Source organism: Vulpes vulpes, chromosome 2, assembly GCF_048418805.1.
Source record: "Vulpes vulpes isolate BD-2025 chromosome 2, VulVul3, whole genome shotgun sequence".
NCBI classification, from domain to species: domain Eukaryota; kingdom Metazoa; phylum Chordata; class Mammalia; order Carnivora; family Canidae; genus Vulpes; species Vulpes vulpes.
Genome location: NC_132781.1, coordinates 129758108 through 129783372, shown reverse-complemented (window position 1 = coordinate 129783372; position 25265 = coordinate 129758108). Strand labels below are relative to the sequence as shown.

At 39.9% G+C, this 25265-nt stretch overlaps 1 protein-coding gene across 2 annotated transcripts in view; it reads right to left on the bottom strand.

Moving 5' to 3' along the window:
* RAB3C (RAB3C, member RAS oncogene family) overlaps window positions 1-25265 on the bottom strand; it is a 270897-nt gene that overhangs the window by 48144 nt on the left and 197488 nt on the right. For both annotated transcript variants that reach the window (XM_026018988.2, XM_026018980.2), the window contains exon 4: window positions 4467-4591. In XM_026018988.2, the coding sequence (XP_025874773.1) occupies window positions 4467-4591 (125 nt within the window). The remainder of the gene's footprint in view (window positions 1-4466; window positions 4592-25265) is intronic.

Here is a 25265-nt window from a genome sequence, read left to right as displayed (position 1 = left end):
GTTACAGGTACATGCATCTGTAGTAAATGTTAAAAACATGCACTGAAAGGATAATATCAACTATAGGGTAATGTTCAGCTTCAGGGACAGTTCTCTACCCTGTCCAAATGCTTGCCGCCATCTAAGCTAGCATTCTAAAATTAGTATTGTGTAAGAGGGTATTTCTTAAAATTGTAGATTCCTTGGCTTCAACTTCAGAAACTCTAATGCAGCAAGCTTGAGTTGGGTTGATGAGTGTGCACTTGAAAAGGAAACTTGGCCGAGTTAGCTGCAGATGATTAAAGAAGCATTTTAAAAGTATAGAATATGTACAGCTATAGGGGGTGGGGAGAGGATGCAGCTCCAGGGAGAGGGCAGCAGCTAGAACAAGATTTGGTTTCACTCTTGGTGGGAATGCAAACTGGCACAGCTACTGTGGAAAAAGTGTGGAGGTTCCAAAAAGTTAAATTGGAACTACCCTACCATCCAGTAATTTCACTATCAGGTGTTTATCACCCCCAACCAAAAAAAAAAAAAAAAAACCAAAACTCTAAAGGGATACATGCACCCTTACATTTATAGCAATATTTATAAATGTCCACTGATAGATGGATAAAGATGTGGTTTATGTACATATATACACTATGTAGTATATATGTATACATGTGCATACCCACAGTGGAATATGATTCAGCCACAAAAAAAGAATGAAATCTTGTCATTTGCAATGACATGGATGGAGCTACACAGTATAAGTGTTAAGTGAAATATATCAGAGAACAAAAAATACCATATGACTTCATTCATATGTAGAATTTAAGAAACAAAACAAATGAGTGAAGGAAAAAAGAGAGATAAGCCAAGAAAGAGACCCTTGACTATAGAGACCAAACTGATGGTTACCAGAGGGGAGGTTGTGGGGGTTGGGGAGAGGATGATATAAGTGATGGGCATTAAGGGATGCACTTGTCGTGGTGAGCCCAGGTGATGTATGGAAGTGTTGAATTACTACATTGTACACTTAAAACTAATAAAACACTGTATGTTAATTATATCGGAATAAAAATAATAAAAAGATTTGGTTGTCATGGTCTGTGCCAGCAGTTCTAACCATGGATGTGGATGGGGGATAATGAAGAGTGGTGGGTCCAGGAAAGAAAGCCAAGGTGCAAGAAGCAGAAAGACGAGGGCTCTTCCGAGCAAAGAGAAGGTATGACTGGAGATGGAGGAGGAGAACAGAGGGCTTCATGGGATGGAAGCCAAGAAGGCCAAGTTTACAAGGAGGGTGTAACCAAAGGGCCAAATAGAACAAACAATGAAGTAAGGGAAGGCCAGAAAAATGCTTGTCTATTTCATCTATCTCAGGTGCTACGTTTGTTCCTGGAAGGTAGGGGATGGTATTACCAGCAGCTGACACATTGTGGACACTTAGCAAAGGCTTGGTGAACTACACTGGACTGACAAGGGCGACTGTCATACAGGTATTTCAAAGAGCTCAGCTACAATTCAGTTCCTTCAAGTACCCGTACTAGGATAAGCAAATGTTATACGGGTTTAACTACACACAATGGAGAATTAATTGTAACCAGACTGATAGATAGAACAGTGATTTTCAATCATTTACCGAAATGTGAAAATGACACTTAAAAACAGTGCCTAATCTCTCTATGTAAAGGAATTCTTGGACAATGGAGTTGTATTTGTAACTTAAAAAAATAAAGCGAAGACCTTTAAAATCAAAATCAAATTTAGGTTGTGAGAATGGGTTATTTCCATGCAGATGATCTCTCATGATCATTTGTAGAAGTGTGTGCAGTCATGAGAAGAACAAACCCCATTAAAGGAGGTAAATGACTCTCCAAGAATGCACAAGTGTTGGTTGCTATGACAACTGCTGGGTTATATTAGAGAGCAAAAAAAAAATCAATTAGAGACCAATGGAAGCACTTGCACAGGCGCATACCACATTTCTACCTCACAATTTCAGGAACTTTCCTACAGTTATGCATTGCGTTAAAAGGGTTCATGTTGATGCCAGTCACAGGCTTAATTCTAAGAAAGGTCACCTTCTACATGCATTCCCATCATTCTAATGTTGCCTTCCATAACCTGCTCTTCTGAACACCCAAATAATTTGTTAAAAGAGTTTATGCAGTTACCTGGCTCTTTTGTACTGGTGACATTAAACAGTACTTGCCTTCAATCCATTTTTATTTGAACCAAACAATTTTCAGGGTTATATGGAGAGAGACAATTTATATCTGTGGAGCAGATCCCCCACCCTCAACGTGGCGTAAGCCTGACTAGTGAAGAAAATACAGGGAAAGAAGAGATGGTTTCAAGAAGCCACCGTGCCAACTGGGTTTCTTTTCTCTCTTGGTGATCTACTCTTCATTCCTAACTTCTTAAGGTGCTCAGAGGATTAAGGGGGGATTGCCAAGTTTTTCAGAATTTTAAATAAAAATGTTGTTAATGTGACAGAATGAGACAGCCTCTGTGAATGAAATGCTAAAGGCTCAAGAGCAACCACAGAGAGACCAGATTTCAGCTATGTGACTTTCTCATGGGCAACTCCACCAACATTTGGTGGAAGTGTTCTTGTGGTCATCGGGTGATAGACAGCCCTTAGTCTAATGAGTGCATTGATCTAGTGAAAAGATGTTCAAGCTCCCAGAATGGACTGTGCATTGTTCTTTTATGAGATTACCACATGATAGAGCGACCCAACTGTGACCCATTGAGAGGGTCTCCACTTTTCCCATCTGTGCTGCCCAGTACCAGTAGGCAGATCTCACAGCACCCTTTCATAATAATGCTTTCAAATTGTAGGCTGAGGCCCATCACTAGGTCCTGAAATCGATAGTGGGTGAGACCACTATTAAAAGATAAAGGGGGAAAGAGAATAGGACAGACAAGTATCAAAGCAAATTGCATCTAGGAAGGATAAATACCCTTGGCGAAACTTCTGTTTCATTTTCTCTCTGTGCATATGCATGCGCTAGGTTGCTAGCTTGAACATACTTCTTACTGTAGGTACTGGCCAAAAAGGCTGGTGAGCCAGAGTCTGCCCTGCTAAGAATACCTCAATGTTTTCTCTTGCCTAAGGAGGAAGGAGGGGGAGAGGGGAAAGGGAGGAAGAGGATCGGGAATAAGAATTCCAGTGCTTTTGCTCTACGCATTAAATTGTTATCCAAATCCCCTCTCTGCTTTCATAATACTACACTAGGTTCCAATGTTTCTACTCTCCTCTCAATATCCTTGCTCCATAGTGCCCTTTATTCATAAAGCTTCCTCTTCTCTCTGTGGTTTTTCAAAAAACCTTTAGGGTTTTCCTTTAGGGTCCATTCTGGTCTAATCTTGGCATTTAACCCACATGAACTCTGTCCTTTCATCACTCACCACTTTCTAGCTGTTGTGCTCAATTCTACCCATTTTCTCTCCAGATGTCCCATCTGCTTCGAGCTTTGCCTACCTCCTGTCCCACTCTGCTCCCACACCTCCTGGCACCTCTCTCCCAGTCTGCCTCCTCCGCCCCCCCCCCCCATTGCTTTCCTCTTGGCATCCACTTCCTAGCTAATTATCTTGTTTGTGTTGTCTTGTTTCTGCCTTTTTTTTTTTTTAACGTCTATCTCTAGATTTCTCACTTGACTGAAAGCAATTTGAGCCCAGGAACTGTAAATCATACATTTATGTACGCCCCATGATATCTGGCACAGCACAGGGCATATCACAGGTGCTCAGTATAAATACCTTAAACTAATAAATCAATCATGATTCCCTCCTGTACACCAAAACTCTACCCTGCTCACTCCAGCATTTTTCTATCAAGATACAATGTTTTGTGTTTTAAGAGGGTATTAAGACTTCTAAAGCTCTCTAATATCTGTTTTTTAATATCAGTTGGTTTTATCAACAAAAACTTGGTAAAGTAGACATGGGTCATGATACTTATTCTTGAGAGATGAGGACATTGAGTCCAAAGACATTAACAGCAACAACAAGGCTTGTAAGTGATGTCCCCAGAACCAGGATCTATAATGTGCCATTAAACTCCTCTAGTAGAAACCTGACAACAATCACACATGATAATCAGCTCACTCAATGCACAATGTTTTATATATATATAAATGCACAATGTTTTATATATATATATATATATATATATATATATATATATATATGGCATATATATATATATATATGGCAACTAAGAGATAGCAGGCGAGGCTCAGCCTTTGTTTCTTATAGAAATAAGAATTTCAACACCTGGTACTAGATCAACATTCTGGTTCTTTTGCTTTTGTAATTATGCTTGGATCCTGAGAGTGCCACATAAAGTGGGAGGAAATTTACTTATTACTTACCAAGGATATACTGGCTTCCAATAAAGTGTTGAAAATCTTTTCATTAAGCCCATCCTAGCAATTAGCTGTGACTGTGAGTGTTACAAATAATGACCAAGCTCTGTTTTTTTGTTTATTGCTTACCAAGCTGTTCTCCTAAATGTTGGCCTCTCTCTGTTGAGATCACCCGCTCATCTTCCATGTCACATTTGTTCCCAACCAGGATAACCTGGGCATTATCCCAAGAGTACGTTTTGATCTGAGTTGACCTAAAAGAGAAACAATAGGCAAAAACTGATCAGAGGAGAGCACGACATAAAATGGAGGAGTATGTCCCAGACATGATGATAATAGCAAAAAAAAAGAAGCCCAAATGCCTGACATTTAGAATTAATTAGTTCAGTGCAATTTCTCCTCTCAGATACTCAGAAATTGCATGAGTCAAAAATCCAGGGGATAGTAGCATTGTATTAAGAATTCTTTTTTTATTTGGGGATATTAATATTACTACTGTTTTTTCCTTTGTCTCTTTTACCTACACCTTACGTAGTACCTCTATCGCTGGAGTGGGCAGCCATCCTGGTTTGCTCACAACATTCCTAGTTTTTGCAGTAAAACCCCCATGTTCCTAGAAACTCCTCAGTTTTAAGAAACTGAAGATGGTTGCTCACTTTACAGCCCACCACAAAAAAGCATCGTTTTCTTTTCTTACAATAACAACTTAAAGAGCCAGGTCAATTAGGGCTTAGGAGATACATGGATGATGTTAATTTTTAAAAATTAATCATAAGAACTAATATACTCACACGCTCTGTATTAAGAGAAAAATTCCAGGTTCATATCAAAATTACAATAAAACGGGCTGGTGGTTTAAGTTACTATGAGCAGGATATCTAGAATTCTAAATAAGCTTCTAGTACAGATCCTGAGATAGCATTTTAATAGTTCATATTTGCAGGTATAGTCCTGAATACTTCATATAGGTTACATTAATTTAATGCTGAGGATCAGAGAAATATTGATCATCCCCATTTTATCATTGAGAAAACTGAAGCATAGAGTGGTTAAATAATCATCCCAAGAACAGTTAGCTGTAGAATGGCAGATTAGAAAATGAAACCCAGGTAGTATAGTTCTTAAGCTCATGCTCTTACATGTGTATCCATCCTACTTACTATAAGTTTGAGAAGTGAAATTCTTGTGCATTAGTTGTCATTTAGGGGGAAAAAAAAGTTGAAAGGATGCCACATTCTTTAAACCTCCCTCTATATTGGTCATTTTAAAATTTGAGAACAATCTAAGATAGGTGGGAAAGACATATCACTCAGTGGGTGGTCAAGAGTGGAATATTAAAATGTTAAAAAACCAGGATGAAAGTTTAAATAAAGGGATTTGTAAAATGAGAAAAAGAGAAGCTTTGAAATGTTCCTACTAGCAATTGTCAAGTCTTTCAAGATTATTAAATAGAAAATAGTGAGTCTGTTCTCAGCTTCAAGAGAGAATAAAAGAAAACAACTTTAAACTGTAGCAGGAGATCTTTCAGTGAAATGTGATCACAGTCCCTTCCTTCTGAGAAGAAAGGGCAGAGCTGTGAGGCAGATAGTGTTTTATTTCAGAGCTTTCCCCTGAACCAAGTACTAGTTTTCAAATGAGATTAAAATAGCTGGAGAAATATGCTCTATGTCCCATGTGAACCGTCCAAAGGCACAGTATATTTTATCAGAAAAATCTGGAGCCACGACCTCTCTGATACTTAAGTTAATAATATATCCCTCTAGCAACGAGAGTCAGCATGTATCCATAAATTGGGAAAACAAAAGCAAACATTCAAAACTCGAATTTTTCTCACCTCATTTTATGTGTGATCTATGAAAATACATTCATAGTGAATTACGGTGTAAAATGCATGCTACACATGAAGACACCTTAAATCTCAACTGCTAACATGGTTTTATAAAGAAATTCCAAAGGTTCTTTCAAAGGAACTCAAATCTAATTGGATTTCCTCAGGTTATTTTTCAATTATCCCCCACTCCTATAGGCCTTATTAAGCCCAGCCTTCCATGCCTGGAAAGGCTCTAGGAAGAGAGTCCATATGTTAACAGACAAAGCTATCCTGGCACACAGCTAGAAATCAAATCATCAGAAAGAGGTGAGAGGGGAGTCACAGAAGAGTGTTGTTGTGTAAGGAAGAGGTTGAAGCTAGCATATAAAGTGTATGGCTTTCTGAGTTTACAAGGGACAAATGCTTGAAGAAATTTAGCATTCCGTGGACCTAGGCAAACTCATCCTCTGCAATCCTGTTTGTATAAACTTCACTAGGTATACCTTTGTGAAGGGTAAGGAGAAACAACTTGGCCAGTTTATTTGTGCTCTTAAGCCAAGTTGATGGAAAGCTTACTTCTATTCAACATGTATGAGCATCTCATTTCTGATCTATTTTTTTAAGATTTATTTATTTTAGGGGGGAGGGGGAGAGGGAGAGGGAGGCACAATTTCAAGCAGACTCCCGCTGAGCGTGGAGCCTGATGTAGGACTCACTCTAACGACCCCAGACCATGACCAGAGCCAAATCCAAGAATCAGATGCTCAATTGACTGAGCCACCCAGGTGTCCTCCATTTCTGATTTAATAGCCCATGAGGTCTTAGGCTACTGTGACAAGTTACACATCTTTGCAAACACAATATTCCCCATTCCTTCGCAATCTGTAAAAAAAAATATATATATATATATAGTCATGATTGTATCAAAACCATTCCTCTTCCATTGTTCTTAAGAATTATTTTCATGTGACCTCAATGTCCTAAATTGCCAAGATATGTTATTTTTTTAATAATTACTAGGGAATTATTAAAAACCCTTACTTTGAAAGCTTAAATAGGTAATGGAGACCATTTTCTCTTAATTGATTAAAATTACAGTCTGGGGCATTTCTGCTGAGGTGTACAGAAGATTAATTTGCCATCAAAGTTGGTTAATCTCATTTTTTGAATCACAGGTGTAAATGCCCCAATGTTTGGCTTTGGTTTGACTACTGTGGACTTGTCAATGATGTCCACCACCCACAGAGTAGCTTTAGGCAAAGTACAATCACCAGCTAGAGGGGATCAGAATCATGCTGGTTGATTTATGAATTACTACATGTCAAAGAATCTAAGATACTATGAATTATGAGATGAAAATTATTTTATAAATGATTTGGTTAATTTGGCAATTAACCAAATGACCAAGGACAAAAATAAGCAGCTATGAAACTATGACACAATGCTTTCACCATAGTCCTATTAGCCACACTTATCCATCATGTCAGCTTCTTATTGCTTCAAAATTTCTTTCATGTATTCTGAGGGACTTAGCAATTTTTCCTATATGAAAATAGTATATGATCATCATTCTATGACTTTCTCAGTAATAAAAGTTAACATACCCAGCTGCTTGTGGGTATCGTTCCTTCCTAAATCCTGAAGATTGTTGCTTTGCAAGAAAATATGAAATAATGGTTATTATTCCAACCCAAGGATTCATGTTACATTTATAACCCTTTCTGCTACTCAAATGGCCCAGAGTTGTGCTTATTTCATCTAGACATAATATGAATTAAGGTCAGAAGACACTGGTGTTGGTAATCTTCTTCTCTTGTCTTCCAACTCAGAATCCTAGCAGTTTATTCAACCAGTTGAAAAGATAGCTCTAATACTAAGTAGGTTTGGGGAAGTCATTCTGCGTCTTTTAGGCTCCATTATCTTCATCTGTAAAATAAGGCTACCACATTTTGTACAGACTCTCTAGGGCTGTTGTAGGACAAAGGCAGCTTTAGGTGGGGTAGGGTCATTCTCTATGTTCAACGTTGTAAACAACTCCTTACAGATGTAATACATTATTAGTCCCAGCTTAGGCAACCACCTGTTCCTCTTCCCAAAGCCAGCTCCACTCATCCTTTCAAATTCTTATATTTTAAATAATTGGACGGTTTTTCATTAAAAAGCATCAAATTTTGTCTCCAGTTCATATCTTGAGGTTGAAGTCCTACATAGGCAAATTTCTAACTGGAATAGAATGGCCTTCCTCTGGTATAGGAGAATAGAACATGTATTGGTTAAATAAATCCTCCTTAATGGGGCATTTCTACATATGTACCTTTTTTGGTCATTTGCTGTATTTTGTAACTTATTTTTTATTTGGGTGATGGGTTTTTAATCACCTCATTAAGGGCTGTATTATTTCTTTGTTGGTTAGAGACACATTTAAAGAAAGCGGCTGTCACCAAATAATATACATGTGAAAAGATTATTCCTGAATCACTGCAAAAGATCCTTTGGGATTTACGGTTAATCTCAACAAAATTAATGGAATCAGAAGCAGTATGTTGGTCACCATGGTTACTCTACAAACAGCAATTAACTCAGACCTTACCAGTATCAGATCATAGTTATTAAAAAATCTGTTATTAGCTAAAACCAAACCATTAGCTAAAACCAAAAAGCACAACCGGCATATATTTATATTTTATGTTTTTATATTTTTATTTATCTTCTCCATAAATATATAGAGAGAAGGTTTTTGTTTTATATTCTGAGGCAGAAGAAGATGAAGAGTTCTTCATGTTTTATGTGTATATGACAACTCTTCACAGAACCATTTGATTGGAGAGCTATAAACAGACTAATCAAATTCCTACATCATTGCTTCTTCCCTATTTTGGGCATATAAGTAATTTCCTAGGCATTCAACCTGCTTTCGTAGAGATTGAACTTAGCTAATCACAATGTTTGGGAAAACAGTCTATAAAATATGTATCAGTGACCCCAAAAAAGCAATTGTCTCCTAGGGTCTGATTTGGGCTATCTGTGCTCTTTCTCACCTAGTGAAGCTTGAATCTAGCTTAACAGCAGTCCCATTCTTAATTCTGGAAGCTCATACATCTCCACAGTTACCCATCCATTCCCCTTATTCTCTTCGAAGTTCAGGAGTCACATAGCTCTAGAGCTTCTCAGCCAACTTCCAACTTGTAAGGAAATTTCCCAGCCTGCTACTGTTCATCACATAGGGATGCCTTTCTGTTACTTTCTCACTAATTTAATCATTTATTTATTCAATTTTTCTCAACCCTTGGAGAGTTTTTAAAATTACTCCAATGCAGAACAATTAAATCATAACCTCTAGGGACTTCATCATAGTAATAAAAAAAATCTCTCCAGGTGATTTGTATATGGAACCAGGGCTGAACGTTACTGGGATAACTGTCTCCCCAGACCTTTCCTTTTTTAGGTTTTAAAAAATCTGTTTCAAACAAACAAACAAACAAACAACAAAGAAACAATTTCCTTCTATTCTTTCTAACACCCAAAGTATTTGCAAGGGATTTACAAAGATACATATGAAATAAATTTCAAAATGAGAGAGTAAAAAAAAAAAAAAAAAACCAAAACGAGAGAGTAAGGAAAGAGAAATAGGAACATAATACAATGTGATGATTTACATATGCTATAAAGTTAATAAGCAGTTTTAAGAAGTTGAAGGACTAGGCTTTTTATATGTACATAACTCATTTAATAAAGGAATTTAAAAAGGAGACTTTTTAAAAAAGTATCCTCAAATAAATTCCCCCCACTATGTGATCTATTTTGTTATTTAAAGACAGAGGTTTACCTTTTCTGCTAAGACTATTACCTTCCAATGAAATATTCTAATTATACAAAAAAAAAAGCTGTAAGAATAAAAATTACCAGAAATATCACTTTCTCCAGATAATCACTACAAACATTTTGGTGAAAATCCCGTAGTCGGTTGTAGTTTTACCTAAGTGATCACCCTTTCCCCCTATAGATGGATTGTATTTTCCCACCTTACTTGCTTTGGACTGGACCAAGTGAGTTGCCTTAGCCAATGGAATATGAAGCGATGGGACGTGAGCCACTCGTGAGCTATAGCCACCAGAGGCATTGCGAAGGTCTGTCAATCGGCTTGCATTCTTGCTCTTCATGGAAAGAGCCATCCCAGAATGGGGCTGCTCCATCAGCCTGTCTCAGAAATGACAAGCCAGGAGCCTGGCTGATTTCTGCAGAGACCAGCAAATCCCAGCCAAACCTAGCTGAACTATGTTTAACATAACACCCTCACCATGGCATGGCTTACCATTTTAATTTGGTCCCTTACTAACTTCTTTTCTCCCAGTTCTTGCATAGCCTTAATTCATTTCTTTGAATTTCTCATATATACTGCCTTTTTCAACAAACAGGAGCTATTACTATGTGGTTCCCGGTTTTTTTAAGGCTTAAAACTAATAAAAATTTGAGGGCCCAACTTAAGCAAAATACAAATATCAAATTAAGTATAAGGCCATATGTAGCAGATGATGCTGGTGCTCTGCCCATGTCGCGCTACTTCTGCTCTTGCTAGCTGACTTCCCACTGCCAAAATCTACAGCTCCTTGCTTTAAAAGTCTTCTCTAAAGCAAGGCAAGGACACTCTGCCCATCAAGGAAGATCAAATGTAACAGGGCAAGCACATCCCAGGAGCAGACCTGTGCCAGGAATTGACAGGAGATGGTGTACTGACACCCCAGGCCCCCTTCCTCCCCAAGTTGTTGTGACAGTGATCCCCAGAACTCTCAGGCAGGATTAAGCTCTACTTATCAATTGTGGTTAGGAACACACATTTTATTGGCTTCCTTCCCTCTCCCAGCTGGCTTCTCTGCTCCCTGTGGCTGTTTCTCGCATTTCTGGAATAAACTACTTGTATATTAATTCTTATCTCAGAGCCTACTACCAGAAGCACCCCTACTAAGATACTTTGAAGGGGCTTGCCCAAATAAAAGGCACCAACATTGTTTGGAGCTGGCACTATTGGCTCAAAAGCACTGTTGTTAAATATTAACGGCTCTTGTGGGTTGGTGGTTAAACCATACCCTGCCATCGACCACGGAGATATATTTATATCATGGAAATTAGCAGATGCTTTAACTCAGGTTTTTCTTTTTTTTTTTTTTCCTCCCTCTTTTTAAGATCTCATTTACTAGTATGCCACTAAAGTGTCATTGATTTTGTGAGAAACCCACCTGTAGCCATCACATGTGCCACTGGTCTAAATCACGTTTACTGCCTCTGTGTCAAGCTGTCTCATTTTCTTTCATCCGGTCTCAGGATACACACTCCTCTGGATTAGGGGCCCCTTACACCCTGTACTTCACTCACTAGGATCTTTATACTTGTCTATATCCTGCCCCCAGACTACAGGTCCTAGGAGGGCAGGGACCTCAAATGTTTTGTTCATCTTTAGGTCTCCTGCATGCAAGATAATGTCTGGTACCTAGGAGATTCTCAAACAATTCTCAATTAGTGACCAAATAAATGAATAAATGATAGGTTGAATGTGGCAAAAATGCCTAAGAAGTTAATTAAGAATATGAGCCAATATATGTTAAAAAGCACAGTAAGAGAATCATTATTGTATGTGATGCCTATGCCCTGCTGCATCCCTTTCAGGACGTGTTGCCAGCAGAGTTTAACACAGTCTTTTATGTCGTGACAGCATTCATGGTAGGGAAAGGCAAGTGTTGGGCCCTCCACAGTCTGCAAAGGCCATCTGTGTGACCAGCTATTCATTCCAGCCTGGAGGGCTCCCATTTTCCTTCTAGCTCAACCTCAAGGAGTAACTTAGCTTCTCAACATGGTGGAAGAGTTGCTTTAGAGGGTCAGACTCCAACTCCTTCATTTTCGTAGATGACAAAGTAGAGACTCCAGATGTTGGCTGACTTGATGGAAATAGCCCAACCACCTAGGGGCCAACATGGATCTACGTTCCATGGCTCCCCATGCCTCCTTTTCGACAACATACTGACTGCTTCCACAGGGAAGATAAGTAACTACTTTTTATTTAACACAAGACTTGGTAAGAGATTCATACGGTAAATATTTGATCATCTTTTAAAAACAAAAAATAAATGCATCTCCTGGGGAAACCATCTCCCAAATCTTCATATACACAGTGTCATTAGGCTGCATGTGGGAATGAGCAGAACTGGATGTTCTGAAGGATCTGTTTCATTTGCCTCTCCCCAGTAAGTCTGTTGCAGAGAACCAATATAAAGCATTTATTTGAAGAGCTCAAGAAGCAGTTGTCTTCGTCAGTGGGGTCCTGGAACTACGTTGGAGCACATCAGATTCTGTGTCATTAGTCTAATCCAATCTTGGGCCCGTTCTCTTCATTCCTCTCTTAAAACCTATCATCACATTTTTTCAAAATCTCATATTCTGTATTTCTAAACTTTATGTGAGGTAGTAACCCCTGGACAGCCCTCCTCTTCTTTGCAAGAAAGAAAAACAACTAAGTGGAGCAAGCCTCTCCCTCTGGACAACAAACAGGCAGTCCTCTTCGCTGGGTCCTCTGCTCAAGAATGCCTGGGTTATTCTTCCCCAACAGGCAAGGCCAAGTCTTGCTAACAGAAATATCCTTTTCTCAAATTAAACAAGACTGTGTTCTCCCTGGGGTAGTTCGTGATCTTTTACATGATGGCTTGCTTCTCACTGTAAAGCAATCAGGCTTGCTGAAGGAGAAGCTGAACTAATAATCTAGCATCTGCTCTGCCCTCACTCAGATGCCAGAACCTTCTACCTCTCCTTTGAAGACAATCTCCATACATATTCAGCCACAGCATGAGCACAGAGGTTTCCAAGACATTGAGGTAGGAGCAGGGGTGGGGGTGAAAGTAGGGGTGGGAGACTCCCTCTTCCTGCGGGAAAAGTGGAGTTTGTAAATGAGACTTTTGAAATCAGAGCAGCAGGAAAAGGGTAAGTGGGTATTAAGAGGATAGAGATAGGAAACGGGGAAATGTCCGTGTGGACCCTTTGAAAACTAACACTGTGAAGTTTCCTCTTCAGACAGGGCAAGGAGACAACTGGATATAGTTACATCCTCTCTTGATTCCTCTATCACTAGCCTACTCTTTTGAGATCCCAGTCAGAGAAAAACTGAAAGACTTTGAAGGAGGCAGAAAAGGTTACTGGGGGTCCTGTCTAGTACATCTTTCTGGGTCATCTCTGCTTTTATGGTCTTTGGGCTACTTTCCAGGTCTGTAGATGGTAGAAAACAGGTAGTAATACAAATGATTTCTTGCTGATAGGAAACAGAAATGCAGATAAACCATGTCTGGGTTATAACTGATTATTGTTTCATGGATATTAACCTATTTGGCAACTCTTGGTGCATTTGCTCCCACATTCTTTTTTTTTTCATTTTTTTCTTTTTTTTTTTCAAATATTTTATTTATTTATTTACTTTATTTATTTATTCATGAGAGACAGAAAGAAAGACACAGGCAGAGGGAGAAGCAGGCTCCACACAAGGAGCCCGATGTGGGACTCGATCCCAGGACTCCAGGATCACGCCCTAGGGTGAAGGTGGCACTAAACCACTGAGCCACCTGGGCTGCCCTGTTCCCGCATTCTTGACTACCTCGATGTATGTCATCCACTGAATACCCTCTTAAATTTGTGCCAACATCCTACTGGTTCCACCATTAATTGCGGAGTCAAATAAAATTTTTGACATGTTTATTTTATATTTGGATAACAGGTGTGATTTTTTTTAAACCTTATCTGTAAAAGAGTTTAACCATAACAACTTAACAACTGATGAAGGCAGGCACCTGCTTGGAATGAGTAGGCAGCCTGAAATTGAGAAAGAGAAGTGATCACTGTGACCATAAGAGATGCCCCAACTTCCTGATGGGTTATTAGGTTTAATGACCACAAGAATTAGCCTAAATAGAGACCCAGGGAAGAGCAAGACCCAGAAACACTCCCAGGCATGAGGACCGGAGTGAATGCTATAAATGTCCCCTAGAGTTAGCAAGGAACACCCTCTGAGAGAGAGATGACTCCGGCCTTTGCTGACCTACATATGGAGCACTGGTCAACCCAGCAGGCAGAGTGCAGTGTTGAAACAAACATGAAAATGTAATGTGTAAACAAAACTGTAATAATCCATGATAATATAGCAGTGGCTTCATTTTTTAAACCCTTATTTTGTGTAAGGCAATATGTACTAAGGGCTTTACATTATCTCATTAGATAAAATAATTTCTAGGAGATAAAATAGAAAATAATGATATCCTAATTAATGAGGTAATAATTTCTCATTTCTATGACACTATCATGTAGATATTATCATTTCCCCTATGTTACAGATGAAGAAATGACAATGGAGACTCACTGAGGGAAGTTACCAGAAATACTCACTGCATAATGCAAATAGAATACAAACCATTCCATAAGAGTAGGAACTCAAAGTCCTGGGTTCTCATTTTTTTTACTGACTTCGAGAACCAGAGCTATCCTCTCAGCTTCCTTGAATCTCTGCTTCTTCTTCAGAGAGGTAAACAAACGCTACCAGATTTTCATAAAGATCAATGAGAATAATGTTCATCACAGAGTTTTGAAAATCAGAGTGCTGTATAAGAACAGAAGGGATTATTAATGGCAGACTGAGGTCTTTAATTATCCATATGGCACTAATGTTTTTTAAACATTTTATTTTAATTATGATAGGTGTACTCTTCAGTCCTCATCCTCTATTTCCCCCATCTTCCCCCCGCCATGACATGGCATTCGTATATCTCAAAATTATCTCAAAATTTTGAGATAATAATTCTCTAAACCAACCTCATTGTGATTTTCTTTGCTTCACTCATTCATTCATTCATTCAAGACACAGAAAGAGAGAGGCAGAGACACAAGCAGAGGGAGAAGCAGGCTCCATGCAGGGAGCCCAATGTGGAACTAGATTCCGGGAGTCCAGGGTCATGCCCTGGGCCAAAGGCAAGCGCCAAACCGCTGAGCCACCCAGGGATCCCTCCTTTGCTGTTTTGTAACCTCTATCAGAAAGGTTAAAGTGGGAGAGAAAACAAAACCCAAACAAGATACTATCCAATTCTATTTTGCATTATCAGGCATCATGTGAGGAGCTGGGGACACAGCAGTAGATAGAAGATTCAAATCAAGGGATGTTTATTCAACAACTGCTGTGCAGAAGACACTGGTGTCTACACCACAGAGTGATGCTTTTCAGACTTTGATGGGCACTAGAACCACCTGGAAGATTTGCTATAACAGACTCTTTACTCTCCACCCCCAGATATTCTGATTTCAGAGGTCTGCAATAGGGACCAAGATTCTATATTTCTAATAATCACCCCCCACATGATGCCGATGCTGGGTTTTAGGCCACACATTGAATAGCACCATTTTAGCGGACAGAAACAAATGAGATTGAGACCTTATTCTCAGCTACACTCATTAGAGAGAGTGGCTTGAAAAGAACGTTAAAATGGCAGGGTAAGTGAGGGCCATCACTTTGGAAGCTACTGACTGTTCCAGCAGCACAGGGGATGAAATGGAGGGGAAGGGGGAGCAGATACTAGACCTCTGAGAAGTACAGGAGTTGGGGTATGTGCTGGACACAGATTGGTACATTGGCTCATAAGGCTGATATACTGGGGTGGGGGTTCAATTTGTACAACTCTTTCCACTCCATTTTATAACCCTGGCTGTGTCCTTGGTCATCTTCCTAACCTCCTTCCCTCTCCCTTTTTCCTGAATAGTCATATTCAGGTTTTCCAATCTATTTTTCTTTGTCAGAAAGGAAAAATGGAAAGAACCTTTACTAAAAACTTTTTCTCAATAATCCTTCTCACTACTTCTTGTGTTTGGATGCAGGCAGTAACTTGAAAAATAATGGTGGATCTTTAAAGTAAGGCTTAATTTCCAAGTCAGAAAAATGTATAGACTGAAGCAGAGGATCATCAGTGGTAGAATGGAGTTGGGGTTTCCAGGCTGAAGAGCTGGTGGTGACCAGCAGAAGGGGCCAAGGAACTATATGGGGGCACCATGCTCAGATACGGTGGTGGTGATGCATTGGGGCAGTGGAGGGGGGTGGTCTGAGGATCTGCTCCATCAGTGGCTCACATTTGTGGGGTTAGGTCAGACTGCCTTCCTATGTGATGAGAGAAGAGTTGGGGCTGTAGGAAAGTGTTTTGTAGCCTGGTGGGGAGGGGAGTGAAAAGCAAAGATAATGATAAGCAGAGAGGAAAAGAAAAATTATACTCGGGGCCAACTAATGGACTTAATTGGGGGCTGCTGTCTCTTCCCTAGACCGTGGGTTCTACACAACAGATTTGTAGAAACCAGGAACCGTCTGCTCTCTATCAACACCACATTTCCCTTTCAATATCTCTGAAGCATTGTACTCTTGATTGCCGTAAGAATCATCCAGCTTGACGGCATGCACATACATACGCACATACCCCACACCCCTTTAAAACAACAGTTTTTCCGAATGAACCATAGCAAAGAGGTTGAGATGACAAAAAAAGAAAGAACTCTGGCCTTAGGAAACCGAAAAACATGTAAAGGCCAAGCTCCACAGCTGCTGTTCACCCCTGGTCGCACAGAGGAATTGCTATTCAGTCTTTCAGAACCCATATCAGACACATGGTCTGAGGGGGTGCAGCTGCCCGCTGTGCACATGAACCAGAGCACTTGTGCAGACACACACTGTCATGCCGTGGGGAAGTGGCTCATTGAACCCGCATCTGCTCTACTACTTAGATTAAGTCCTGTTCTCCTCATGCCTGTGATCAGAACGAACCATTTTCACTATCTCTTATAGGCAGACAAGGCCACGGCTCCATCATTTTGGTGGAAGCAAATTCTCGAAGTCCACCATTCATACAAGTGAGAACAAGCTACAGCTGAATTGTAAGAGCAACCCATCATTTAAAAGAAGGTCGAGGGCAGCCAGGGTGGCTCAGTGGTTTAGTGCTGCCTGCAGCCCAGGATGTGATCCTGGAGACCCGGGATTGAGTCCCATGTTGGGCTCCACGTTGAGCCTGCTTCTCCCTTTGCCTGTGTCTCTGCCTCTCTCTCTCTCTCTCTCTCTCTCTCTCTCTGTGTGTTTCTTATGAATAAATAAATAAATAAAAATCTTTAAAAAAATAAAAAGGGTCCATCTCCTGTGCATATTAACACCTTTTTTTGAAGTATACATCTGCCCTTCTGTTTCCTGCCTCAGAACATGGTGCCAGAAAAGATCCTATTAACCAGCAATCATCACATCTTAGGTTGAAACAGAACAAAACAGCACATTACTTCTAAGGAAATACACACACGCAAAGCACTCAGAGGATTACTGTACCAATAGAAGCACTTCTGTTTCTTGACTAGTACTTTCTAGATGGGTCAGTCATTTGCCCATTTGTTACCCTCTATTTTTCTGTGCTCTGTATGGCAGGAGGCTGCCCCTCCCACCGCTTGTTTCCCAGGTTTCCTTGTCAGCTGGTTTCTACTGGGGGATGCCATCAGGACACTGGAGAGGGAAGAGGGGAGAAGCTCAGTGTTTCTCCTTCTCCTCTGCTTTTGGTGGCCTAAGAATGGCAGCAGTTATGTTGTTCCAGCTGTTGGCAGGTGGCTGCCCCAGCTCATGGCCCTATAGGAACATCACTGAAACCCGAGTGGATCATCTCTGGTTGTTCACTGCCTCTAGTTATATGGGATTAGATGGTCTGTATGGAATGCCTTATCCAAGGTCTATTTTTTGGAATGGATCCTCACTGACACACTATGTGAATGTTTATATATATATATATATATATATATATATATATATATATATATATATATTTTATTGGAGTTTGGTTTGCCAACATATAGTATAACACCCAGTGCTCATCCCATCAAGTGCCCCCCTCAGTGCCCGTCATCCAGTCACCCCGTCCCCCCCACCCACCGCCCCTTCCACTACCCTTTGTTTGTTTCCCAGAGTTAGGAGTCTCTCATGGTTTGTCTCTCTTTGTTTTTCCCCACTCATTTTCTCTCCTTTCCCCTTTATTCCCTCTCACCATTTTTTATATTCCCCATATGAGTGAAATCATATGATGATTGTCCTTCTCCGATTGTATGTCAATGTGTAAACATTAATTCCTTCTGGAAAGAAAGCCAGGTACTGTTCTATGGCTCAAAAGTCTAGGCTGTTTTAGTCATTCAGCTACTGTGGAGGCTTCAACAGCCACATACAGCTGGAACAGATAAACAGTAAATAATAAACTTCATGTACCTAGAGATACTCTCATCCTAATTTGTCAACTCTATAAAGATAAAATTTGGTTAATGGATGTATTTTGTCAGCTGTGCAACCACTGAAGCCTATACAGTAGGTTTCATTACAATGCAGTGGGCACCACCTCATAAATGAAATAGAAGAGGAAAAATACTATTATCTTTGAGGAGAAATAAACAGTAACTGTAGAAAAATACAGGCTATGTCACGCAAAAGCAATTTAGTCAAAATTCCAAAACCCTAGTTTTCACTGAGCTATTTGAAATAACTTTAGGTAGCTTGGGGCAAAACAAATGAATTATAAAATGACAAAACACGATACAACATTTCTTGAGAATTTTACATCCTGCTTCGGAGAGGGAAGCTGAAGAATATTCTTGCCTGACTCCAAAAGAGAGGACCAAAAGCCCAGAGATGAAATTAAAGACAGGAAAATTGGATCTTTGTCTTAGGAAATTAAGTAACACTTTCAATCAGATTGTTGAAGCATTCTTCCCCTCTCCTCATCATTTTAGGTTGATCTGGTAAGTAAATCCCTAAGGCACATCTTATGCTCATAGGCAGCTAGATTAGGTGGTCTGAACTTCTTTTAAAATTTTAATTTCTTTGACTTGTAACAATTAATTTATAATGAGATGAATGATGGAATTACTTTGAATTACTCACATTTAATTTGTATTTGATTCAGACTTAAACTTAGGTATTACTAAAAGCTTGCTCAAGGATTTGTTTTCTTATACATGGTGGATACTCTATTTGTCCACTGAGATATATTTTTATTCTATTAGTTTTAAAAAACAAAACAACAACAACAACAAAAAAAAACAAAAAACCCAAAACCTATCTAGCCTTAACCACAAAAGGGGCTATTGTTTTTGTTAGTATTAGAAACATAATTAACTCTCCTGCTTTCTGGACTAAGCATGCCAGCACTCTGGTTCATAAACATTTTATTTGTAGAGCAAACATCTGTAATTCCAAGCATCTTTATGTGGTGGTCATGGGTTTCCTCTACCCACTATGCATTCACTTTACTATGACAAGATAATATCACTTATTTCTTCAGCTAAAGGCATTCTGGAGTCAAGAATCAGGGCAAAAGCCCAGTCAAATTCAAGTATGTGATATGCCCGGGGGATGCTAATACTCAATGTATCTGGAACACGGTGTATGGATGGAAGAGAATATTAAATTCTATGGAGTCAAAGGAGTTCCTTTGAGTTTGAAATATTTAATTTTAACCAAAAACTGTTTCTTCTCAGATAAGATTAAAAGGACATTCTTTGAGAACTATGGCTCCCCCTGGAAAAAGTAGTTTTGACTTCAAAATATCACTGTTAAATTTCTTCCTGAAGCCTCGTTGGAGACAAATGTTGGACAGAAGAAAAAGCAGTTCCTAGTTGTGAAAGCTGTTTTTCTTAGAGGTGAAAAAATACAAAGATAAATAGAAACACAAATTTTAAAATGATAGGTTCTGGTCTAAGATGGAAGAGACACAGGAGGACCCTGAACTCACCTCCTCTTTGGACACACCAAATCTGTACGTCTTTTTATGAAGCAAATCTTCCTGGAGAAGAGCTAAGTGCTGACTGGACAGCTTCTGAAGAACAGAAGATAGAGAGCCCACGGAGAGAACACCATGAGAGACAGAGGCACTGAGGGCAAGGGAGTCCTCACTCCCAAAGCCACACACTGCAGCGGGAAGGGACAGTACTGAGAGACCCGGTGGTGATTTGTCTGCCCTGGGCCACAGAAAGAAAGTCATTCTTTCCAAGAGGAACTAGAACATAAAGAAGCCAGCCAAATGGCTCAGGAGCTGCTCATACACTGGGTTGGAAGTGCTGGTCAAATACCATGGTTTGTGCTCCTCCTTCACCTCAATAATGTAGATGAAAATGGAGTCCAGATGCTATGGTGGGCCTGTCTCCTCAGCAAGCACCAAGGTTGCTAGCCCACACTAGTCCCGGATGACCCGGACCACAAAACAAGCTGCAGTTTAAAAGAGCAATTAGACCATAAAAAGAACCATCCCTAGATGCAGCCCCCCCACCCCCCCACCCCCCGCCAAGTGAGGGAGCTGCTAGGACTCTCTGTATCAGAGAGCCTGGTGAAGGCTAGGGTTTACATTGTCCCTCCACCTTGACAGCATGGGTGGGAGCATGGGTCTGCGTGTTGTAGCCCGCCTGCCACCTCAGCAAGCCCTGGGCCCTGGCCCACACCAATCCCAGCCACCCCACAAGGTGGCCAAGGTGCCGCACACATAGGGACACGCCAGGTCAGTGTTCACTGGCAGAGCTCCAACCATCCTGCCAAAGTGCCACAGGTGCAAAGCACCCTTGAATGCTGCAAGGACACCACTTTAGTTCTAGATGGATTTGTTAATATACTCCTAGGACAGAGTGCTCCAGGACCTTCTGGTTCGTGCTTGCTTTGGATCCAGGAACACTGTCAAGGTTGTCCACCCAACCCTCCTGTGTGGAGGGCCCCAGAACACTTGGCCTGTGCCTCAGTTCTAGCCAGTCCACCAGGGCACCGCTTCTGTGGCAAGGACATCCTGGCTTACACTGGCTTGCACCAGTCTTATCGCCCTGCCAGAAGACCCCCTGTGCTGAGGGCCCCACAGCATGCCAGCTTGCACTTATTTCAGCTTCAGCTGTCCTTCCAGGGCACCCTCTGCACAGAGAAACCAGAGACCACCCAAGCCTGTATCCACTTTAGCTACAGGTGTCTTGCCAGAGTACTCCATTTGTGGGGCACCCTGGAAAACGCCCTTCCCCCCCAAAATACATCCCACTCCAGATCCAGGAGCCCTGCTAGAGTGCCCCCTTTGTGAAACACCCTAGTGTACCCCAGGCCCAAGCCCCAACTTGGCTCTGGCCACTCTGCCAGGGCAAGCTCTGGATGGAGAGCTCCTTGACATCTCAGCTTACACCTTCTTAAGCTTCAGCTACCCTGCAAGGCACCTTCTACGCCAAGATCCCAGGGACTGCCCTGGCCCATACACACTTCAGCTGTAGCTATCCAACCAGGGTACCTCTGTTTGAGAGCCCCAGAGCCCTCTGGCTTGCACCTGCTTTAATTTCAGCCATCCTGCCAGCTCTCCATGTGGAGAGTCCCAGGACCACCCTGCCTAGCTTCAACTCTCACCATCCAATCATGGCACCCCCAGCATGGAGTGCTCCAGGACCCCTAGCCCACCCCAGATACAGCTCCAGCCAGCTAGCCAATGTTACCCACAGTCTACACAGGGCACAACCATACACAAAACCAGGCCTTCAAATTTAGGACAAGTTCCACTGTTCCACCTAATTCATAAAAACAAACAAAGACCATCAAGCAATATGAGGAGACAAGAATACGCTCCAAATAAAAAAGACAAAAACTCAGAAAGAGGACTAAGTGAAACAGACCTAAGCAATATACCTACCGGACTTTTAACTAATGATAATAAAGATTCTCATTAGACTGTTCTTTCAGAACTCAAAACTTCACCAAAGAGATATAAAATTAAAAAACAAACATCAGAGTTGAAGAATACAATAACTGAATGAAAATGCACCAGAGGGAATAGATAATAGATTAGTGGACGTAGAGGAAAGGACCAGTGATCTGGAAGACAGGGTAATGAAAAGCACCCAAGCTGAACAGTGAAAAGAAAGTTTTAAAAATGAGGATAGGTGAAGGGGTCTCTTGGAAGCATCAAGCAAACACATTCATTATAGGAGTTCCAGAAGACAAAGATAGAGGAAGAGAACTTATTTGGACAAATAACAACTCACAACTTCCCTAACTTGGGGAAGCAAATACATATCCAAGTTCAGGAAGCAAGGAAAGTTCTGAATAAGATGAACCCAAGAGGGTCCAAACCATGACACATAATAAAATGTAAAAGATTAAAGGGATGCCTGGCTGGCTGAGTCAGGAGAGCATGTGATTCTTGATCTTGGAGTTATGAGTTTGACCCCCATGTTGGGTGTAGGGATTACTTAAATTTTTTTTAAAGTAAACGATTAAAGACAAGGAAAAAAACCTTTAAAAGTGGCAAAAGGGAAACAACTAATAACATAAAAAGAAAAACCCTGTATACTATCAGCTGATTTTTCAGCAGAAACTCCGCAGGCCAGAAAGAAGAGATATGATCTATACAAAGTGCTGAGAGAGAAAAAAAAAAAAAAAAAGTAGAACCAAGAACACTCTACCCTGGATCAATGGATGTGCAGGCAAATCCTACCAACGATTTAAAGAAGAGTTAATACCTATTGTTTTCTAACTATTCCAAAAAGCAGAAGAGGAAAGAGAGCTTCCTAGCACATTCCACAAGGCCAGCATTACTCTGATACCAAAACCAGGTAGGAAAACTATGAAAAAAGAAAACTACGTACTAATATCCGTGATGAAATAGATGTAAAAATTCTCAAGAAACATTAGCAAGCCATATTCAATGATACATTAAAAGAAATACTCATCATTAAGTAGAATATATTCTGCAAGCACAGTTGAATATTTGCAAGCCAATCCACATAATATACCACAGCAACAAAACAATAAAAATTCAATGACCATCCCAATAAATGCATAAAGCAACTGCCAAATGCAATCTCTATTCATGATAAAAACTTACAACAAAGTGGACTTTGGAACAGAGTTCAAAATAATAAAGGCCATATATGAAAAACTCACAGCTGACATTATACTCAATGGGGAAAAACTGAGGGCTTTTCTTCTAAGAGCAAGAAGAAGGCAATAATGTCCAGTCTCACCACTTCTATCCAACATTGTACTGGAAATTGTATCTACAATAATAAGATAGAGGGAAGAGGCATCCAATTTGGTAAGGAAGAAATATCACTATTTGAAGATGACATGATACTATGCATAGAAAACACTAAAGACTTCACCAAAAAACTCTCAGAATAAATTAAGTCAGTAAATTGCAGGATAGAAAATTAATATGCAGACACCAACCATGTTTCTATACATTAATAACAAAGTAGTAGAAAGAGAAATGAAGGAAATAATTCCATTTACAATTGCATTAAAAATAAAATACTGAGGAATAAATTTAACTAAAGAGGTCAAAGATCTGTATTTTAAAAAGCATAACATTTATAAAAGAAGTTGAAGATGACACAAATGCAAATCTATTCCATGCTCATGGATTTAAAGAACTTTTTTAGTATGTCCACTTTACCCAAAGCAATCTACAAATTCAAGGCAATCCCAATCATAATGCCAACAATGTTCTTCACAGAACTAGAACAAACCATCTTAAAAATTGTACAGAATCACAAAGATCACAAATTGAAAAGCAATATTGAGAAGGACATACCACAATCCCAGATTTCAGATTATACTACAAAACTGTAGTTAATCAAAACAGTATGGTACTGGCAGAAAAAGACACAAAGATCAACAGAACAGAATAGAGAGCTCAGAAATAAACTCATGCTTATATGGTCAGTTAACCTAGGATGAAGGAGGAAATAATATACAATGAGGAAAAAGACAGTGTCTTCAACAAATGGTGCTGAGAAAACTGGACAGCTACACACAAAAGAATGAAACTGGTCCACTTTCTTATGCTATACACAAAAAGAAACTTAAAATGGACTAACCAAGTAAATGTGAGACATGAAGTCATAAAAGTCCTAGAAGCAAACATAGGCAGCAATTTCTTTAACATTGGACTAGGCAACATTTATTTTTTCACTATCTCTCCTCAGGCAAGTGAAACAAAAGCAAAAATAAACTACAGGCACCAACAATAATAAAAGCTTGCAAAGTGAAGGAAATCATCAAAAAGAAATAAAAACAACAATGAAAAAGTAATTTACTGAATGGGAGAAGATATCCACAAATGCTATAAAAGTGTAATATCTAAAACATGAGGGACACCTGGGTGGCTCAGCGGTTGAGCATCTGCCTTTGGCTCAGGTTGTGATCCCGGGGTCCTGGGGTTGAGTCCTGCATCAGGCTCCCAACAGGGAGCCTCCTTCTCCCTCTGCCTGTGTCTCTGCCTCTCTCTGTGTGTCTCTCATGAATAAATAAATAAAATCTTTTAAAAAAATCCAAAACATGTAGCAAACTTTTGCAACTCAACACCAGAAAAATTTTTTTCATTTAAAAATGGACAGAAAAAAAAATGGGCAGAAGATCTGAAAAGACATTTATTTTTCCCAAGACATAGAGATGGCCAACAGATATATTAAAAGATGCTCAATATCCTTCATTATCAGGGAAATACAAATCAAAACCACAATGGATTATCACTTCACACTTGTCAGAATAACTAGACTCGAAAAGACAAGAAATTAAGAGTATTGGCAAGGGTGTGGAAAGAGAATTCTTGTGAACTGTTGGTGGGAATGTAAGTTGGTACAGCCACTGTAGGAAATAGCATATGGGTTAAAAATAGAAATACCATATGGTCCAATAATTCCACTACCAGGTAACTACCTGGAGAAAACAAAACTACTAATTCAAAAAGATGTATGCACCCCCATGTTTATTATAACACTATTTACACTATTTACAATAGCAAAGATGTGAAGCAACCCAAGTGGCCTTCTGTAGATGACTGAACAAGGAAGATAAGGCATACACACACACACACACACACACACACACACACACACATACACGCACACAAAATGAAGTATTTCTCAGCCATATAAGAAGATGGGATCTTCCCATTTGCAAGAACATGGGCAGACCTAGAAGTTGTTACAAATGAAATAAGTCAAGCAGAGAAAGACAAGTATAGGATTTCATTTCTGCATGGGATCTAAAAACACAACAATGAATAAACAAATGAGCAAAAAGCAAAAAC